The sequence below is a fragment of the Aptenodytes forsteri genome, unplaced genomic scaffold (genome assembly GCF_000699145.1).
Source record: "Aptenodytes forsteri isolate BGI_AS27 unplaced genomic scaffold, ASM69914v1 Scaffold150, whole genome shotgun sequence".
Taxonomy (NCBI): domain Eukaryota; kingdom Metazoa; phylum Chordata; class Aves; order Sphenisciformes; family Spheniscidae; genus Aptenodytes; species Aptenodytes forsteri.
This window is the reverse complement of record NW_008795693.1, coordinates 878,247-900,085: the sequence shown is the minus strand read 5'-3', so window position 1 is coordinate 900,085 and position 21,839 is coordinate 878,247. Positions and strand designations below refer to the sequence as shown.

Genomic DNA, 21,839 nt, shown 5'->3' with positions numbered 1-21,839 from the left:
GCATTAGAATATCACAGCAGGGTCTGCACCTCATCTGCTGATGAAGTCAAGGAAAACTGTGAGCATTTAAGGGTACAGTCTTAAACATGCAATAGGTTTGTCTGTACATAGCAGCATAATAGTATGGCCAGGTCAGAAATGGCACGTACCACAGGCTTTGCACACACAGAAATGACAACAGCAGGAGAGCTCAAATCTCATTCAGTTCCCAGAGCACAGAAACAGAAATTTCTAAAAGAAGGTCCCCAGATTCCAGGGTTTCCAAGCTGGGGTGTTTCCTCCATGGTTTTGTTTTCCAGTACATGGGAGCAACTTGCAAGTACACTCTTTTTTGTTTTGTTTTGGGATTCTTGTTCAAGCAATCTTAATCCAAATACACTTATTAGTTAGCATGTAGAATATCAAATCAAATGTCAGAACACTCTAGCTCTACCCTTGGCTCTGCCTCTAACCTGTTAAACCATCTTTGTCTCTCCGCCTCTGATATCCCCTTCAGCCACTGACTGTTTTTTTACAGTAAAAACCATAATGCAGCTATCATATCTCACAATATGTTTGTACAGTGCCTAGTGGAGCAGAATCCAGACCTTAGCTGGAGGTGCCGAGGGCTAACACCATATAAATAATTGACTACATGCAATGTTTGACTGCGAATGTTTTAATATTAACTGCTGACTGAACACTGTACTACATAGTTCTCTTTCTTCATATCCTTTCTTACAGTTGATTTCTTTGTGCTATGTATCTGTTCACCAAATTTTAATATATAGTGTTAAATGAGTAACAAGAAAACCACAGAGAAGCTGAAATGTTGCTTATGTAGCAGTAAGTACATCTCATGATCTCACAGTGTTGCAACTCTGTCCTCCCATACCCCCTCCTTTCCCATCCCTTGTATGGTGTCATCACGCAAGCTCCTAGGGGCAGGGATCAGTCAATTTTATATGCCTGTAAAGCATCATGCACACCTACTGTCTGGAGCTTTATAAATAATTACACATTAAAAATTATGTTAAAATAATACTATTAGGGATGCTAGGTCAGGCGCTCAAAGTTAGGTAACATTAATATTAAGGCTGTCTGTGTAACCTTAGCTTCCCCCTTTAACCTTAATTCCCCCCCTTTTGTGCAGTATGATAAAGTCTCTAGTTAAAGTGATCATACTCTATTTTGGTTCATTTTCTTTCTAAGTTTCGGAGCTCAATTAATAGAGCAGGTGTACCACCGTTCACTCTCAGTTCAAATTCTCTTTTGGAGACAGGACTATTTAATTTCCTTTTGCTCTTTTTATCTTACTCATCACACTAGTATCCATGTGCCATACAGACTTTAATTCATTTCACTGCACAGTACTCATGTGAGATGAAAAGATGGCATTATCCTATTTTAGAGAAGGAGAGCTGATGTGCAGAGAGTCAAGGACCCCTTTTTTTCAGAGGACTGAGCATTAAATAGCATTTCATGTTTCAGAATGCAGCTCTCCTTTTCCTCCAAACTCTGTTCTTGGAAGACATTTAACCATTTTAGCTGAAATAAAATAATAGAATGATGATGGGCATGATATAAATTGTCGCATTTGGACTGCCACCTAGCAAAGATGTATAATGTCTCAAAGTTATAAACAACTGAAATCAGAGGTTTAAAAGGTGTCATAAGAGTGAGTCGTTCCACCAGCCTCTCTCAGAGCAGGAAAAACACTTCAAAATACAAAACATTTTTTTATTTTTGAAAAGGTTTTAAATGTATTAAAATCTTTAAAAAACAAAAGTGTTTTAAATTGTAAAGGGAACTTGACAGTTATAAAGCTAAATAAATACAGACTTGTCTGGGACAAAAAGATAAAATACCTGCCAAAAGTCTGAAAGGGATTTTGCCCTCCCTTAGGTTTCTGTTTCAGTAGCCATGAGAGAGGAGTATTTTTTCACGTACAGCTAGTGGAGGGCATCGTGTGGGGGTGGGGGAACCCTCCTGAGATCGGTTCATGCTGTGGGTCTGGACAGGGATAATCCCATTTCCTCCCTTTCTCTTGGGAGAATTTGTTACCGTTGGCTCTGGTTGGGGTAGTTGAAGCTACTGGGAGGAGAAGAGTCCTCTTCGTTACCAACCTGAGAAATACCCGCTGTTTGCTACAAAACTGTTACGAGTTTTGATGAGTTAGTTTAAAACAAAAGCTTGAAAGGATAGGGGTGGGTGAACTTGTTCTGCTTAATTTTCAGCCCATTCAAATTCAAATGTTACAAGGTTTTGTATTCCACTTGGGAAGGACAGGAGAGAAAGAGAACTCCATAGCTGGAGAGAATTCAGTGATGAAGCTGGTCAGAGGAAGAAAAAATGTAATAGTGAGTGGCAGAAGACAGGCAGGAAGGAAAGAGAAAAACTGTGATGAAAAATAGCAGTGTATGTATGTATTGTATTATATATACCTCTTTGTACACAAACACGTTCTATGTAATTACATGTCACTTGTAAAGATCTCTGAGAAATATGGGAAAGTTTTATTCTGTTGTTTCTCTATAGGATAGGCTTTATTTTAGCTGGGTAGGCACATGTTTTACTTTTTTGAAAACAGAAATGTAGCTTCAAGGGGGAGGAAGGAAGAGAAAGGGTTAAAGCGACAGGGAGAACTTCAGGGATGAAAAATTACTTAATTAAGACCCAGATGTCTGACAGATTTGCAAGCCTCTGCTTCTTACATAGTTTTGCTAATTTCCTTCCTTATCTCTGGCTTTCCCTTTCCCCTTGTTCCAGAAAACTCTTTAAATTTAGATACTCTCATGCACTTTTTTGCTGGCAGATATTCATGGAGGGAAGATATAATGATATTATGGTTAAGTAATAGATACTCACAGTCGTTATAGAGCAAGAATCCAGATTAGCCTTTCTGTTAAACTCATGCGCTGGAAAAATGCCGTATACTTTGGAGCTGTAGAATATTTTACACATTAGGAAGCAACTTGGGTTGCTAAAGGTGTAGTGCTGGCTTCCAGGAGAGAAAGGCTCTGGTCCTTGCTCTGTTTCTTATTTTTCTGTGTAAAGCAAGAAAAGTTATTTAACCTCACCATGCCATCTTTTAACTTGCAATGTTACATTGCCCAGGTGATGTGGTTGTATTAAGATTTAAATCATGCTAGTCCACTTTCCTGACTATTTCTGGCAACGCTGTCCGCCTGAGGGCTTTCCCTTTGAGAAGCTGTTGCCAGAGGCCCGTGTGAGGAGGGGGGAGTGGGGGCATGCTTCCAGCTGTATAGCAACTACAAGCTGCTGCTTATGCAGCAGGACCCTGGAACCGACATATGTTGGGGGACTCTGGAAGCTTAAATCACCCTGGTGCATAACAAGCTTAGAGATTTCTAGCATTAAAACACAAAATGATACTAAGCAAAAGCATTTTCATTTGCTTTCTGTTTAGGTTTTTGACCAGTAACCATGGAGGAGGACTGTAAAAGGACCATAAACCCAGCTGCCGCTGAAAAATTACATCATTCTCCTCCTCATCTATATTTACAAGTTCTTATTTTTAATTGGGTGATTTTATATCTGAAGGCACTGCTGGACCTCTGTGTTCTAGGATTGGGAAATAGTTTAATTCAGTCTGTGATGGTTTTTATTCAGCACAGATACAAATGCAGTCTGAAGACCTTTGTAAGTTTGATGCAGTCCCAGAGAGCTATAAACAGAACACAAACTAAAAAACCTGGAATGGAAATTATACTTGTACCTTGCTCTCAAAAAGTATGTGCAGATTTTCTTTTATCACTCATTGAAGAAATAAAAAGCAAGGTTATCTGGCATTCAACAGAATATGACCATGTACTTTTTCCTTTTTCTAGTTGCCTGCCACTTTCAGAAATTTTGCATCAAAGGCAAGCGATGACTTTGTTATCTAACCAGTCCTAAGTTGGTTGTGCAGTCTACAAATTTGGCATTTTAACAGGCTTTGGTCATTCGAACATTAAAACTTTTGCTCAAGTTCACAGGAGGCAGCAGAAATGGAGAATATTGCTGGTCAGGTCATAGCTTAGGTGGTCATAAAGTCCACCACTTATACTAGCTGCTCTCCTCCTGCTGTTATATTCCTTTCTTGAAAGGAAATTTTAAAAAGTCACCTAGCCTAAGAAATAGAAACGATGGAAAAATGGTCCCTAAGATTTTGTAAACTATGGCTAATCTGGAAAATAGTTACCTCCACTTTTGAAGAGTGCTTTCCTGCATCAATCACAAAACCCAATATATAAACACTGTGAGTTTACTTAATATCATCTCTCTGGCCTGGTTGAATAGAAAGTTGTATTCAAAAAGGATGCACTTTCACCCATACTTTCTACAACTTAAAATCGTTCCGCATCAGTCTCCTCTTTAACACCCACCTTGATATATACCTGAGGTAGGACCATTTCTCTTTCCAGCATTTATGTAAGAGGAGAATATTGTGGATGCATTTGGAAGAGGAAGAATTTGGAAATGCACATAAGAGTTGAAGTAATTCCTCAGTATTGGATGGAGAAGACTATCAGAGCTGGGAAAGGAGCCCAGATGATCCAAAGCCCAGTCTGGAGAAACCTATCAGCTTTCCACATTGGTCAGTCCCTGTTCGCTGCTTAAGACACGTGTGAGATGCTGAACGCTCTTGATGTCCATTGAACCGCCTCACAGTAGTCACTACTTCCCTGCGTGTGCTACTGCACAGTGTGCCTGTCTGGATTTGACTCTGCTATTTACCATGTCTCTGTCTTCCCTCCCCAGCTAGTAACAAATTCACAGGAGCCATGTTCTCGAGTCCTTTGATACAACAAACGTAGTGCAAAATGAGTGAAACTTTCCGGTCACATTCAATTAACCTGAGAGACATCTACTGCCATTTCATCTTGCCCACTGCCACTCCAGCAGGACATGGGTCCCCCTATGTTCCATATTATGTCTACCAGCCCCAGACAGATGTCTTGAATATCCCACAGTATTTCAAATGGCACCAAGTGCCCGAGTTCAGACAACTGAATTTCTTCCTCAGTCTCTGCAGTTTACATAGGTCTGCGTTGTATTTTCACAATTACAGTGGGAGTTGTGGTCTCTACCTCTGGTACCATACATGAGGCTCACCAGAACTCCTGAGAAGGGCTCAAAGACACTCTAGTCAGTTTTATCATTTGCAGACCTCCAGGTAAAGCTGCTCTAACTATAACAAAACGGCAGTTTCTGTCATTGCAACAGTCTTACCACTGTTTTGGGTTTCTTTTTAATGCAGCATTTCCAGCTAGGTTTATCAGAGGTTTTTCTTCCTTTCTTAGAATGTAAACTTTCTCATAAATGTCCATCTCCCATGGCACTAATTTGACAAAATGCTGCTGTAAGTTTCATTTTGTCTCCAACTGCGCAAATGACTGCTGAGGAGTAATTATGCGTTGTAGGCTGCACTCAGTGGAGCACTAAAGGCTGTAGTTTATAGTCACTTTGCCCCGTTCTGTGCTCTTGCACAAATCTCTGCTAATCTACATAAGTAATAAGTGTGCAGGCTTCCAGGAACCATGCACATTTGCCTTTTTGAGCTTGGGCTAAATGCTCACCGGTGGTGTATTTTTAGTGCCTCACATTTTACCAGAAAGGCAGCATAAAGGTTATCAAGTTCTTCCCTAAGTCAAAAAAAGTGTGTGTGAGAAAATACCACTGGTAATGTTTATTCAGAATGTAAAACATGCTATCAGAATAAGTCATATTTTTCTTGGATTCTGGCCAAAACAGAGCTGTCAACAAAAGAAAAGTGTATAGGGTTAGAAGGGAAGAAGGCTATGAAAAAAAAATTGGAGGCCCTTTTGTTTTCCTTTCCCAAATACCGTGGTGAGAAAGAGTCTTCTTAGGCATATTTATAAATCATGTGAGCTACTGGAAACTACCAGCCCTTCGCCTCACAAAACGCATATCACATTTTAAATTCCCGATGCTAAGAATTTTAAGAAGAGCCCTGGGATTAATCTATACCTTCTGGCTTGCTTTGTAGGTGAGTTTGGAGAGGAACTGAACAATAGCTCTTTTAGGAATTTGGAAGTGCAAAAGAAAAGATCTGCTTTTTCTGAAGCTCCCTGTGTAAGAGCAAATAAGAATCCTTTCATTTTCACTGCGTTGTTCTCTTTCTTTCAGAAAAATTCTGTGAATTGGATATTATTATCCCAGTTGTCTAGATAAGGAGATTGAAGCAGAGGTTGAGAGGCAAATTATGTATAGTCACTGCATAAGTGCACAGAGGAAAATGAAAGAGACCTCTGCTGACTGTTGTGCCCATCAAGGAGAAGATAATTTTGCTATAAGAGTCATTGAAAGATTCCCATTGATTGGCACAAGAAAAGAGCTGGTCAGTGCAATGGAGCCACGCTGCATGTTTGGAGCCCAGGAATCCCTGTTCCAGTCCCAAATACGTTTTCCTAGATAAATTGCCTATAAAATTCTCAAGCCAATAGTTTCCATTATTTCCTGGAGAAAGCCCAGCACGGACAACCTTAGTAATACGGATTTTGGCTGTATTGTAGAACAGTCAGGCAATAGAAAGATACAATCAGGTGCCAAAAAGATGGTGAGCTGGCATGGCCTTTGTGAAATGAGGGCTCATTTTCTGATAGATACAGGTTTACACATTTTTCTTCCAAGGTTTTGGAAACAACTTCTTCACAGTAGCTTAGAGAAAGAGTCTCAATTTGCATCAGTAATTTGCTTCCAGCTGTGGACAACTATCCCGCAAGATCAGCTTTGTAAAAAAGAAAGCAATATTTGCCTTCCATGCTGGATAGACCTGTTGCTTAGCTGGTGCACAGTTTTAATGGTGCTCCTATCAAAAATGCTTTCTCTGAGTTTGCAAATAAATTGTTTTAAAATGCACTCAGAGGAGAGCGAGTATTTTTTATTAACTTTAGAAAACTTTCCACTGCAAAACAATATGAAATTCAGTCAGTTCATTCTTTCTGCCACCTTCAAGTTGAGAGTTTTGTTTGCCAGACTTCTGTTCAAATCCGAATGCTGCAGTAAGCTTAAATCTTTGTGTCAGATTGCTCAGATCAGCAATCTCATTGGTTTGTGTGTGTGTGTGTGTGCGTGTTTCAGGGTACAGTAGGACTGCAGTCTTATAGTGCCAGTTGCCTCCGCTGGAGGCTGTGACTGATTTGTGCCACCTTTCTCTTAATCCATCAGGGGGAAAACTCAGTTTACCATGAGTCTTGCAGTGTGGGTGCTGGCCCTGAGCATCATCAGTTCACGTTGGCTTCTGGGGATGTTCAGGGCCTGTCAAAGCTCCGGTCAATGGCAAATGCCGGAAGAAATTGTATTCCAGTCACAGAGCACTGTGTCTCTTCTTCTGTATTCAACCAACCAGTACAGATTTCTGTCTTAGATTCCAGTTTAGGAAACCACCTAGGCACTTATGTAGCCTTGCCATCTTGAATTCATCCCATCTGTATGTTCAGATACACAAGGATGTGTATGTGAAAAAAGTTTCGGAAGGCTTCCTTGCAGGTGTGTTTTGCTGTTTTCATTGATCCCACATACACGAACTAAGCTTTGTAAGTGCAAGGCAGTTTAGATGTGAGTAGAAGAATCGGGCTCCAGGACTACTACAAAAGACATAAAGAAAGGAGAGGTGAATGTTAAATAAATAAATAAATAAATAAATCAATAATAAAGTAAAATAAAATAGAATACCTGATGTTTCAACATGTGCTTTCAGTTGCTCCTGGTATAAGCAAGGGAAAATCAAACAATAAAATAGCAAAAAAGGAAGCTACATTGTTAGACATAATTTAAATCAATGTCAGGAAACATCCCTGAATTTTTATTCAGATTATTATCTTAAAGGGCAGCAGAAAAATGGCATTTTTCAGGTAGTGTTTGGTAAAGTACCAAAAAAAAAAGTCATCTGTTTCTGTATCTGTGCTATTAAAGGTTTGATCTTGAAAAGGGCAAATCTGCTTCACCTGACCACAGTTAGTTTAAGTGTGGCTAGAATGGAAAATGATTTTTTCAATAGGCTAATCACAAGGGCAAAACTTAGATACAGTGTCACAGACGACAATGTCTTAAATTCAGGTAAGGGACAGGTAGCTGGAAAAAATAAATTGCCCAATGTGAAATCCTAGCTTCAGTGATGTAGATAGAAAGGTTCTGCTGGTCAAGATTTTTCTTCCTAAGAAACAGAAGGTCTGTTGTGTAACAGGTTGCCATGTGTATTTTTTTTAACTTTAGTTATTTTTTGTTAGGATTTTTCTTAGTTTCATCTTCTTTTTCTTTTTTTCTTTTAATAAGCCACGAGAACACATGGCACTCATTCTGATTTCAGACTTGGTTTAGATCATTGTACAACGTCATCAAAAACCATGGAGTTATTTTCTGGCAAAATCAGGTCCCTTGATATGTTTCGTTAGAAACAGCTCTCAAGGGATTAGTTCTCGTTCCTCCTCCCCTCCCTCCCCTCAGGATGCTGAGTGATTGTCTAACAGTACTTAGCTGTATTTATTTTTCATTGCCGTGCAATTTTTATTTAATCAAGGTGCAGATATATTGGCACAGTGGGTGCACAGGATGGCTAGTGGTCTGCTTTAAAATTGTACGGGTATGCAAAACCTTTGCCTTGGCATATGCTGCTTTTCTGCAGCCAGCTGAAATGCGTACTTCACAGTGAAGCCAGACCATTTCTTTGCGACAGGCTTTATTAATCCTAATCCTTTGATCGCCAGCACGCTGAGTATCCTCAGGCACTGCAGAGGTCCTTCCTAGATGTGGATGTGTCAGCGTGGTGGTGTGTATCTCTAAGGCTGCGTATTTTTCATACTTTGGGGAAAGAGTTTCAGAACCCCAGTGGAACCAAAGGGGCTGAAATAAGAGTGTATTTCAGAGCAACAGTGCCAAGCAAAAAAAGGGGGAGACCCAACCTTTTTCTCCTCTTTCATTTAGCAGAAGAGATGAAGAAGTGGCTTCGGCTTTCATTCATGAGAATGAGGATATATTCATTGCTGCACAACTCCAGCAGACTTTGGCTGGACTGGATGAAGATTTAGAAGGTAGGGAAGTGTGTTACCTCTGAACTACAAAAGAGAGAGGCATAGCCAGGAGATGCAGGGTCAAACTGTACTCTGAGGCATCTGCACATTTCTCACTAAGATCACTGGGAACAACTCACAGGTCTAAGGCAGAATGTGGTCAACCCAAAGTGGCTGCTCTCCCTTTGCTTCTGGGGCAGCTCTTTACAGACTGGCACTGAATAGTTTTCAAGCTGCTTGTCAGATTGTCATTGTATTTCGGTGTCTGCTACCAAAAAGAGATGAACAGCAGTTTATGGACACCTTTTATGGGCCAAATTTGGTATAATTTCATTGACTTCAGTGAAGCTAAATCAGTTGTGAATTTAGCTCTGTTTAATGAACAATGCCTCTGTTTTGTATTTTATCCTAATGAGGTGGAGAAGGGGGGGACATTTTTGTACCCAATGCCTCCTCTGCATTAGCAGACATATTTTAAAGTTAAAAATAAAAAAACATGAAAAGAAACAGTGGGAAGAGATAGAATGTCATATTGTGCTCCTCTTTTTCCTACTGTGAATAAAAATATTTCTCTATTAATGGTTTGTCACCAAATGATGTTGAATACTTTTTTAAAACTTCCCATCTTTATTTCAGTACTTCTGCAGTGGACTTGATTCTGATTTAATTTCTGTGAGTTCTCTAACACTGCAATTTCTTAGCTTCTGTGTTGTAACTCTTGACTTATACCAGCAACTTTGAGAGGAGAGTTAAGCTTCTTGCACAATGAGGCTTCTGGAGTCACTGGTAATGAAGGGTGAGAAGAATGGAGAAAAAATATAAGTACTGTTTGTTTGCTTGCTCAAGGAAATCCTTCAGCTGAGCTGTTATTAGTAACCAGGTCTGGGAAACATAATTTGGAGTTGCTTGCTGTTTCTCAGAAATGTTTCTCCTTTGGAGTCATGTGGTGAAATGTTTATCACTGAGAGAAGTTAGTCAAAGATAAGGTATGAACAATAGATTAAATTCTGCTTTCAGCTGCATTTGTATGTTTCCCACTGGCTGAAGCAGGAGGACTGCAGGAATATTTGGCTGATCCTAATCAGCAACCAGACAATAAAAAGGACCCAGATCTCTCCTTTTTTTGTAATACAGTCATAAATATATTCCCGTTAGTTTTAGCGTAGCTAAAATATCTGATCTGCTTAAGCTTGTACTGGCTGTTTGTGTAATTTGAAATCATATTGCCTAAATACTGCCTATATGTAATGTTGTATGTGTATTTTGCAGCAGTGGATGGTATAAGTAACTCTGACTCCGAGTACATCAATGAAGTGTTGAGCCCACATATAAGAAAAGTTGAGGCTGCCCAAGATGTTACCATTTCTGTTCCAGTAACAGTCATAGATGATGCTCTAGAAGTTAGCACCTCTAACTCAGCTGGAAATCAAGAGACAGAGGCAAGGGTTTCACAAAATACCTCAACTGACTCTGTTAATACAGGAAACTTTACAAATAAAAACAACAATGCAGGTTCCTTTGATAAGGGACACATGGATGGTGGAGCTGTATGCATATCCAAGGACCTAATACATCAGCAACCATCTGAAAATGAGTTCAGTCACTTGCCTGTGGAACAGAGGAGAGATATGTTTGAATCTCTCACATCTTCCTTTGAAAAAAGAAGTGAAAAGAACTTAAGACTGGAACCGCCTCCCAAACATGGTGTGAAGTCTGAGGAATGTAAATCTAAGCTGACTCCATCTCACTCCAAGGCCACAGCTGAAATCAGTACAGCAAAAGAAAAGATAAATCCATTTAATGAATGTAGTAACAGGGAAAGATCTCTGAAAAAAAGTAAGTCAGAATTAGAAATCAAATGGCCACCAGCAAAAAAAATTGAAGTAGAAGAAGTCCCATCAACACCCACATGGTGTCATCGTGCCCAGAATTCAGGAACAAACTACGAACCTAAAATGGGTTTGACAACCTTTAAAGTTGTCCCTCCGAAACCTGAAGTAAAACATTTCAATAGAGGAGTTTCACTCTCCACTGGTGCCATTAAGATAGATGAACTAGGCAACCTTATAGGCCCAAACACTGGTGTCAGTAAGCACATACCAGGTACCTCTACTGATGAAAGCGAGGAAATTTGTCTTGGGAAAGTGAAGGCATTCTGGAGGTCAAGTTCTATGGAAAAGCAAAGTGATGACTCTGCTGAGCATCTTCCTAAAAAGTCAGCAGTCACCACAAATTCTAAGCCCTTTACTATAAAACATGAACACAGACCTGTCTGTCTTGCAGCTCCAAAACCTGTAGCACCACAAACTGTTACTACCCAGGTAGCTGAAAGACAGTCTGAGAATGAAAGGACCAAACCACCTCTTCCAGTTACACAGTCTCAGGTAACACCATTAGTGGCCCCAACCATTAATAAGGACAAGCTGGAGCTTCCATTTCTAAAGCCACATAGGAGAACTTCAAGTCAGTATGTTGCCTCTGCCATTGCAAGACACATCAACGTAACTACCTTTAAGTCTGACGCTATGGAATATCATGAGAAAGATGAAAATAAGCAAGGGGCAGGAGAGGTTAAAACTGAAGCAGAAGTTTCACCAAAAAGATGTATTATTGTGGCCAAATACGGCCCTGTGGAAACAGAATCAGCAGAAACAAGAGAAACACTTTCAAGTATTTTTACTTGCAGTCAAAAAGCATCCCACAGGTTTACACCTGGTGATAATTCTGGCATGGAAAACAAAGTAGTTAACAACAGGGCACCAAATCAAGCAACTCCTGCAAGTTTCTATAAAAAGAATGCCAGTGTCCCACTTCCTAAATCCCCTTCAAAGGATAACAACAGTGCAGAAGATGATCATGGTTTAAACAGCAAACAAAGTATAGCAGAGAAAAAGACGCGTCTTTTGTTTGACCAGAAATGTGAGACTTTGACCCATACTAATTCAGCCTCATCTCTCAAGTCTCCTGATCTCCAAGGAGTCCCATCCTCTTTCAGCCCATCTTTGCGAGTCACTAAATGGCCTCCTGCTAACAGCGTACAGTTTAGTTCACTTAAAGCTTCAGCCGTGCTAAATGGTGCAGCAGCAAACGCAGAGTCAGAACAGGAGGAGAAACCTGATGATTCAGATATTAATGCTATCAGTGAACTGGATGTTAATGTGCAGACCAATATCTTTGGACCAAAGAAGAAGTTCAAACCTGTTGTCCAAAAACCAGTTCCAAAAGACACATCACTGCACAGTGCCCTAATGGAAGCCATTCAAACAGGAGGGGGAAAGGAGAAACTCAGAAAGGTAAAGTGGAGACTTTTTTTAGCCTGTTCAGACTGCAGAGCCCTGTATTCACCCTGTCAGACACCAGAGGTTTTATAACCGGTACAGTTGCTGGTGAGCTGGAGTACACGAGGCATTTGAAAAATTTATAATGGCAAAATACAGACCAAGCCACTGCTTATTCTGCACATCCTGGATATTATGCAACACCATTGCTGCTGCACTAGCTAGAAGAGGCAGAGGGTGCAGAGATACAGCATAAAGGAGAGGTAATTGAGGTTAGCCTAAGAGCCGAACCCGCATTTCAGTGTGTTATATAAAAACAGGAACACACAGCATGGAGACTGCATTTTGTATTACTAGGTGATACTAGTTTGCCACTGACTTCATGCTCAGGGGATATGAGACTGCATCTGTAAGTACAGCATTACTATCTACACGTATCCTCACCATTCAGTGTGAGTAAGGGTTGTAAAAGCAGACCTGAAAGAAGACAGACTGATTAGTCTCCATAGCTTGCATTCTGGTACAAGTGCCAAAAATATTTTTAATAGTGTTTCCAAACTATCTCTAAGTAAATATCTAATAACAGTGTGAGGTTTATTCTTTTCATATTCTAGGTTTCAGACAGTGCACTAAATGGCAATCACAGGAAACCCTCATGTGCTGAGCCAGAGAATGAGCGCTCAGCCCTACTAGCAGCGATTAGAGGCCACAGTGGCACCTCAAAGCTGAAAAAGGTAAGAAATCAAGATGGTAAGTTATCTTTTAAGTGCAGTCTGTTACTACTGGATGTTTCAAATAAACCCAGATATGCCACAAACTAAACGTTGTGCTGCAAAGAGAGAAGTTGAGGGGGAATAATATGACATAAGACCAGACCTGACTTCAGCAGACAGCATAGTGGGTCCGATCCTATCCTCTGCTATAAAACTTAATGTTCTTTTAAATGGTGTGCTTTTAGCTGAGAAAGAAACATGTAGAAATCCAAATTACAGGGAGTGTACATAGAAGACATCAAATGTTCGTCATTTTCACATTTAGGTGGGGTTTTTTTGTACTTCAGGAGTATGCAGTTAGATTAATATATTTGCATTACTTACCATACGCATCCAGTCCTAGTTACCTAAAAACACACTAGGGCTTCTTCATGCATTCTGTTTATCTGTTAACATGAGCTGGTGCATGCAAGTTGTATGCAAGTAATTGATATTGATGGAACATCAACATTCACCACAGCAGGATGATTCCTTCTGTCCAAAAGATTTACCTAATCATTAAAGCATCTCTTGCTCCTAATAGCCAAAACCTGCATTGTTCTAGCCTTAGTTTTCACTCAGTTCACTAATCCAGCCAAGGATGTATATTTGGCAAGGAGGTTCCCATTTCCCTTGTGCAATGACTCAGGCCATTAGCACATATCCAGATAGCTGGCATTAGATAGAAAGAATCTCTTGCCCGTGTTAGGCAATTACTTCATCCCTCAAAAATTTTACTGCCCTTGCTGCAGGTAGGGTACAGCTTCCTCCAAGCCTGAGAGCAGGAGGTGGTAGGCAGCAGCCATCTTCACACATACTTAACTGCATTCTGCATTCATTGGGAATAAATGTCAATTTGTGTAAAAGAGGCTCTGACAATGAAGTGGTGGTGGTGGTGTATTAGCACAGAGACTTTTTGGAACACTTTCCTCCAGCAGAGAAGCTTTTGCCATCATTTTAAAGGAAGTTGCCTAGAAACCATACGCTTCTTTTTCACACCATGTCACCTGTGCTAGTTAAAGCACCATGTTTGTATGTGTACAGGGCGAGATACAGATGTGCTATGATGAAAAGGCTGTCCCTTTCATGTTATCACAATTGTTCATTTTTTATCTGACATGACATTATTCCCATATATTGTGTGTGTGTGTACAGTGAAGGAATAGAATATAGGAACTCTCTGAATGTGGATTATTTGATGGGAAATGAATCCATTCATTTTTCACTAGAGAAGTTTTGTGCCTCAGTTTCTCTGAGAAAGGAATGTTAATGTAGCTGCTTGAAAACCTCCCATTTGGTACATGAGTGGACATGGTGGTGTTGGGTTGACGGTTGGACTTGATGATCTTAGAGGTCTTTTCCAACCTCGATGATTCTATGATTCTATGATTCTATGATTCTATGATTCTATGATTCTATGATTCTATGATTCTATGATTCTATGATTCTATGATTCTATGATTCTATGATTCTATGATTCTATGATTCTATGATTCTATGATTCTATGATTCTATGATTCTATGATTCTATGATTCTATGATTCTATGATTCTATGATTCTATGATTCTATGATTCTATGATTCTATGATTCTATGATTCTATGATTCTATGATTCTATGATTCTATGATTCTATGATTCTATGATTCTATGATACTGAATTTCCTAATAATTGCCAAATCATTGTAATTGCTAACAATTTATCATTATTATTACTAGTAATGTTGTTAATGGCAAAAATATTTGTTGAGACAGTTGACGGAAAAGCTGGCTTAGTCTGAGAGATTGCCTCCTCCCCCTGCATTCGTTTAAAGTAGGATGAGTTTCCAAGCTGGTAATTCATGCAGAAATTTTAGTTTCAGAAATTCCACAGAAACATACTTGGAAGAGCAATCAATTGATTTTGTTCTCAGTGCTTTCACGTAGTTCTCTCTAGTCCTATTTTATTTTTTTTTTTTAGTATGGCTGGAAACTTTAGGTTTAACAGCATTTTTTTCAACGAAGCCATGTCTGAAAGCTCAGATCTAGAAGAGCCTCCCTGTCATCTGAGATTATTTCTGTGCAGCCCAGACTACAAAAAGTAATGAGATTCCTGGGCGGCTACTGCAGCCTTAATATATCTTCCTGATTCCAAAACCCTTGTGGTTGTTTCCAAATGAATACCAAGTCCAACTCTCTCTCTTACCTTACATTCCAAGAAGAGTTACAGGATGCTGGAGCTCACAGTAAATAAAGATTGAGTTTCTGAAACAGAGTCAATGCCAAATCCTTGATGCTGGTAGTCAGCCCAGCTGAGTGATGTGAGTGAGTAGTAACAGATGTTCAACCCCATGAGCAAACAAAAGTTCTATGTGTTTTACATCATTCAAGCAAAGTGAAATCGGGGTACTGAAAGTGCATCAGATGTCACATAATTACAGTTTAGTCATGCTTGATATTAATTACCTCCTTTGAACTGCATCATGAGCAGATCTCCTCGTTGGCCTCCAAAGAGCTGCAGAGTTTTAGGAATGCAGAACTGTCCTTGCAGAAGGCAGAAGACCCTCAGGAAGAGCAGCTTTGTATCCCACCTGCCCCTGCCCAGCCGCCACCACCACCTCCCACTCAGCTGTCAGCAGCAGCAGCAGCTCCTAAATTCCCTGCCACGGCTACAGGTAACCCTGGGGAGGCAAGGCAAGCCCTAATGGAGGCCATTCGCTCTGGTGCTGGAGCAGCAAAGTTAAAAAAGGTAAACGTACTTTTATATTTTATTGTGGCTGAAACAACCTAGGCTTGCTGTGCTTTGAGAGCCATTTATAAGCTGTTCTGGCCACACATTTCTTTCTTCCATCAGAAGGTACATGCACTGTTTCCTCTAACTGAATCAAAGATCAGGAGTGTATTTCAAACCTTTGAACAGCTATTAAAACATACTACTAAGACTAAAACATGCCTGTGCATGTATGAAACCATATGAATAGTCAATACTTCTTTTTTAAAGAGAACATCAAGACTATGAATATCATTTCAGAAAGTATTTTCATGCCCTTTTCATTCTTGTGAATCGGAGATAATACTGGATGTCCTTTAGATAAGGTGAACCTAAGAAAGATCAGATATGAGACCCTGAAGCAAATTTAGAGCTAAGTATTCTCTCCTAATTCCAGTAGTGTGTCCTAGACCTTGATTCCCAACACTTACACCTTGGTCGCACGTGCTGAGAGCTGTCAGTAAAACTGTGGGGTCGTTTTAATGTCTGTCTGAACTTTATTAATTGGATGATGTGTGTTTCACCCCTGTGGTCAGCTATGGGTCAGTAAACTCCCAGATGGATAAATGCTCAGTTGCCCAGGTGTGATTTTTGGACTTAAGTTCACTTATCTCTTTGATCAAAATTTATTCTTCCTAACCTCAAGTTACACTGCATTTCTTGGTAAAGAGAAGCAGATCAATTTGCCTTAGTGGAGTCATCCCAATATTACACTGCAGTATCCAAGAATAGACTTTGATCCAAGGACTTTAGGGAATGTACAAAAGCAGATGTAGTTTTCCCAACACATGATTTAGCTGATGCCAACCATAAATGTGTAAATAGGCTTTAACCTTGCTTACTTGTCCTCTTTAAAATAATTAAAAAAATATGGTCAAATTTTAACATTAAAAAGTAGCCAAAAAAATCTTGTTTCTGATAAACCAGAAATTCCACAGAATCATACAAATGGCACAAACAAATCAGTGTTTCAGGGAACTTTACATCAGCATGCAAATACAAATCTGGATGTGCAGTTATTTTGCATGTGAAAAATTACATCTATATTATGCATACTATTACGAGGAGTGGCTGAGGTCACTTGGCTTGTTCAGCTTGGAGAAAAGAAGGCTGCAGGGTGACCTCATCGCAGTCTACACCTTCCTCAAGGGGGGCAGCAGAGGGGGAGGTGCTGATCTCCTCTCTCTGGTGCCCAGCGACAGGACATGAGGAAATGGAATGAAGCTGCGTCAGGGGAAGTTCAGATGGGACATTAGGAAAAGGTTCTTCACTGAGAGGGTGGTCACTCACTGGAACAGGCTCCTCAGGGAAGTGCTCACGGCACCAAGCCTGTCAGAGTTCAAGGAGTGTCTGGATGACACTCTTAGTCATATGGTTTAGTTTTAGGTAATCCTGTGAGGCGTGGGGAGTTGGACTCAATGATCCTTATGGGTCCCTTCCAATTCAAGATACTCTGATTCTAAGACTACAAATTATGAAGATATAATACTCCAGATCAGGTCTTTATTTCCCCACTTCACCAATTTACAGAAAAAAGGGGATTTGGACATTCAAGAATACTTCATGCAGTTGTTTTCTAGATCTTTCCAAATTCTCTGTTCTTCCAACTACATTACTCTTGAAGAAGTCTCTGAGGGGACTCATAGCTCTACTCATTAAAACAAGTCTTTATCATATCCTTGGGGATTTAGTTTAAAACAGTTAGATAGCCAGTGCAGACCATGAAAGTAAGCTTGATATACTGATGTATTTTGCGATATACTGACGTATTCTGCTAAATACTGTGCCTGTCTTCTTTCATTTTCAAGACAGAGTAATTTTTGGTAGTTTTGACATTGAAATGACAGAAGAGTACATCTCTTATTGTATAGGTCTTTTATGAAAACAAAAGACAGCAGCATTTTGTCCAAGATAGAGTATGATTTTGTTATTATTGTGCTGTCCTTCATGATACTGGATATGCAAGCTAAGTCTCGTATATGCCAAAGACATCATATCACTGACATCTGAGATCTCATGCCCTTGATCACTGATAAAAGTAAAAATATTGCCAGATTTCTCAAAGAGTTTCTATCCAGTGCATATTAGTATCTCTCCTAGCTTGCTGCGTTAAATGAGAGCCAAATTCTGATCCTTCCCTGCAGTTGGACAACTTGTGACAGCAAAAGTTGAATCGGTAGAGGAGAATATATGATAGCTGTGTGTCAGGGTTTTCTTCCTTTACAGCTGAAGAACACGTCTCCAAGGAACACTGAGTTTTTGGTAGACAGTGGCTGGCAGGTGGTTTTGTGTCAGGGCAGAAACAAGCTTTTTTCTTTGTTTTGCCTCCCCTGTCAAAGATCTATGATGTCATGATTTGGAGGTGTGAGCACAGAGCCATTTTGGGCTTTGCTTTCTTGAAGGTTTTGGTTGCAACTAGACAGCAAAGTAGGTAGTTCAGTTCTGTAATTGTGTCTGTTTCTCTTCCATTGTCTTCTCGAAGTTTGCTGGAACAAGGGCTTCTGATGGTGAAGTCATTTATTTAGCTAATATTGTGGGGAACTGGGAAGAATCTACATTGCTTAGTTATGTATGACTCAGTTTGTGCTTATTTATGAGGGGTTATTTGCAATGGAAGTAGATCAAACGGGGCTGTCAGGGGAACCAAACATAAAAAGCAACCAATTGCCTAGATAAGGAGCATCCCAAGAAACGTTTGAGCTCTGTTAATATCTGTGAAAAGGCAACTCCTCCACTCCACCCCTGATTACACAGCTGTTTGCTAAAGTCATGAACTTTAAGGTTAAAAGATCCACTATGCAGGAAAGGAGGAGAGAAATTGCTGCAGGCTGACCCTGCCTTGCTGAGAGTCAGGGTCTGCACCACACAGGCTGTAATTGGGTCACCCAAAACAAATCAGAGCAAAAATAGGTACTTGAGGGAAATGCCAAGTGTAGGTAAGACAGTATGCGCAGAGGTCTTCTGGCTGTTCTTTAATCCATTTCTTGGAGAACTGTGCCTGCTTTGGCAGATAAATCATACTTTGTTTTGGAAAAATGGCTTCTGTTTTATTGTACACTGTTGCTGTCCACAGACTCCCAAAGGAAAATTCTTGTTGATGCCAAGCCCAGTTGGGCCTGCACAGTAAAATGGTTCATCCCCAGTGCAGTGCAGTTCAGAGACTTGCCAGAAAGTGGTTAGACTACAGATCCTACCCAAAGGGAACGGAGATGCAGATGTGTTATTGGAAAGGGATGAGCTTACCAAACTGGAAAAGACCTGACAATGTACAAGAAGTAACCTTTTTCTTCAGTTTTCAAAATGGTCTGTCCAGGAACCTGGCAGGTGTTTAACACGTCCAAAGTATAACAGCAAGTCAGGGAGATGGCGTCAAGTAAGGCCACCAACCAGGATGGCTGACCTAGTGCCTTTGGCAGTTAATTGTCTTGAGAAACGAACGTGTCTCACTAGCGAGGAGCCTGCTTCCAGCCGTGCGGTCTGCCTCCTGTACGAAGGAGAATCAGCTGGTCTGGGAAATAAACAGCTGATCTGAGACCAAATTTTGGCCAATTCTGGTGAGCAAAACTCAGGTCATAGAGCTGTACCGTTTGAGCTTCTGGTGTTAAAAGTGAACTAGTGTTTTCCTTAAATTGTATCAAGCAACTTTTGCCACAATTTCACATACTTAAGATCTTTATATTAATTTTTTAAACTTTCTATTTCTATCTCAGAAAAAGCAAAATAACCTAGCTGAATTTCTGAAATTATGTATATCATTGCATGTGTATTTTTGTATCTGTGCAACTTGCCTTGGGATTTACCATGATTATCTGTGGAAAAAACATAACTACGCATGCAAATAACCCGTTAGATGTCTAGCTGTAGGTATAGTTGCAGCACAAGCCCATGCAGGATTGAAAATCTTACCCAACAAAGAGAAGCTATAAAAGTTGCCTTAGCTTATATGCCATCTACTCAGTTTAGGTAGAGTTGTACCCAGGGGTTTGGTAGAAATACTGCAGTGGAATATGCCTGCACAAGGTGGGGAGGGCAAGTTGTACATCTGAAGAACAGGCTTTTGCTCATGGTAGAATGATTGCTGTAGACCACTTTTTTAATGGTGCATGCAAGAGAGATTGTACAGATTTCACATGTTTTCCAATAAAGATTGGAGCTGCATCTAAGCAGCCTTTTCTGTTTGCTCGCTGCGATTTTTAAAATTAATTTGGCTCCATCACAGTATCCACAAGCGTTCATGCCATTATTCAGCATCGGCATTTAGTCACATAAACTCTTGATACGTGCAGTGTATCATTCTGTTGGCAATCAAAGGAGCCAGGTAAGGTAATTACTGCACCCATTACAATGAGTCCCTGGTATATGCTGGGATAATTTGAAGTCGGTTGCCAACAAGTAATGCATTGATCTGAATTATGGCACGTTGAGTGTCTTCTAGGAAGCATGGCCTAGTTCCATACCTTTATGTCAAGCAGTGGACTATTCTTCTCACATAATCAGAGAGAGATAATTGTGAATGAAGAAATACTGTTTCTATCATCAGTGTCTGTGGGTGCGATGACAGAGATTACAGACTCAAAGCCACAGTTGATGTTGGCATTGGTATGCTGGAAATGGGGCAGGAGGCCCCACTAAAAAGTTGGCTGAGCTTGATATACAGGTAGTCAAATGAGCCTATAAAGTGATTCTGGTTCCCATGCACAGTGAAAGGCAGTTGTTTGCATGCTATTACTCTATTTGAATTGAAAGATAAAATTTAATTTGAACTCTTCACCTCGCTAATAATTTGTACTGTGACCTATTTTTTCCCCCAAGAATAAAGCTTCTACTGTGGATACTAAAGCCAAAATGGAAGGTTTAGACTTGATCAAATACTTTATTCCTGTTTAGCTTTTGTGGTGACCTTAATGTATATCTCTGATAGAATCAAAGCTCAGTAACTGTGATTTTGGAAAAGCACCCTAGCATACATATTTAAAATTAAGCATATGCTTAGATGACCTGAGGACTAGGAAGGAAATTTGTTTAAGTATTTTCCTGAATCAAAGCCTTTGGGAGTTTTCCTTCCTTCAATCAGGAAGCAAAGTACTCATCAATTGATTTTTATGACCAGCAACAGCTAACCGATACTGAAGAGATTTTGACTGTCAGATATTGCGTACTTGCAGCCTGGGTTTCTGTTCACTCCAAAAAATGAAGGAAGTTCACAGAAAAATACATCACCTATGTTCCAGTAATCATGTAATTGCAACCGTTAATACCTAAGGATGTGGGGGTTTTAGGGAAGGATAACACCTTTCATTAGACCAACTGATGCAGCTAGAAAAAAGCAGATAAGCTTTAAGTAGTCTCAAGGAGCTGATGAAGAGACTAAGCTTGAAAACAGCCCACAGGAGAATGTTTGGTTAACAACGTCAACAGTTGGAGGTTTAAAAATATCTTGAATGGTCATGTGCTTTTCTTTGTTACAGGTCCCTCTGCTCGTTTGAATCCTGTATAAAGAACAGGTAATTGGAAAATCTAACCCCATATGCACCCGTAATCATCATTCAAGGTCTGAAGTGGCAAAAAATGTCAAGAAGTTTAGTTTATCCTCTTGTCTACAAGCCAAAATAAGTTGTAGTTAATTTTCTGTGTGTTCCTGCATAATGGTTCTAAGGGGAAAATACATTGCTCTGCTGTAAAGCTTCTGTGCCAAGGAATTGTGTTTTGCCTCTGAAAATTTAAGGTTGCCAATAAACTATTCTTGTTGGCAGGTTAATAAGAATATAAACACTGTGCAGTCCTGTGTTAATAGTTATTTGTGTTTATGGGCAAAATTAAAAGACTTTGTTAGCTATCTGAAAAGTAATACTCATTTCAAGTTGTTAAAAATATGTAACTATCTCAAACTATTTACTTGCTTCTTACTTGATTTGGAAAAGGACTGTAAGCGATTACGGTGAAAACCAGAATAAAGATCTATAAAAAACAATCACAAGAAAAAAGTTATGGTACATTATGAAGGACCAAAATTGTCATATGCTGGAGTCATTGTTTTTTAAAATTAG

The 21,839-nt window shown here is 39.8% G+C and overlaps 1 protein-coding gene across 1 annotated transcript in view; it reads left to right on the top strand.

Moving 5' to 3' along the window:
* COBL (cordon-bleu WH2 repeat protein) overlaps positions 1-21,298 on the top strand; it is a 162,681-nt gene extending 141,383 nt beyond the window's left edge. The window contains exons 12-16 of the mRNA XM_009282903.2: positions 8,929-9,035; positions 10,284-12,307; positions 12,907-13,026; positions 15,514-15,771; positions 21,261-21,298. Coding sequence (XP_009281178.1) covers positions 8,929-9,035; positions 10,284-12,307; positions 12,907-13,026; positions 15,514-15,771; positions 21,261-21,278 — 2,527 coding nt within the window. The 3' untranslated portion in view covers positions 21,279-21,298. The remainder of the gene's footprint in view (positions 1-8,928; positions 9,036-10,283; positions 12,308-12,906; positions 13,027-15,513; positions 15,772-21,260) is intronic.
* Positions 21,299-21,839: the final 541 nt, after the last annotated feature.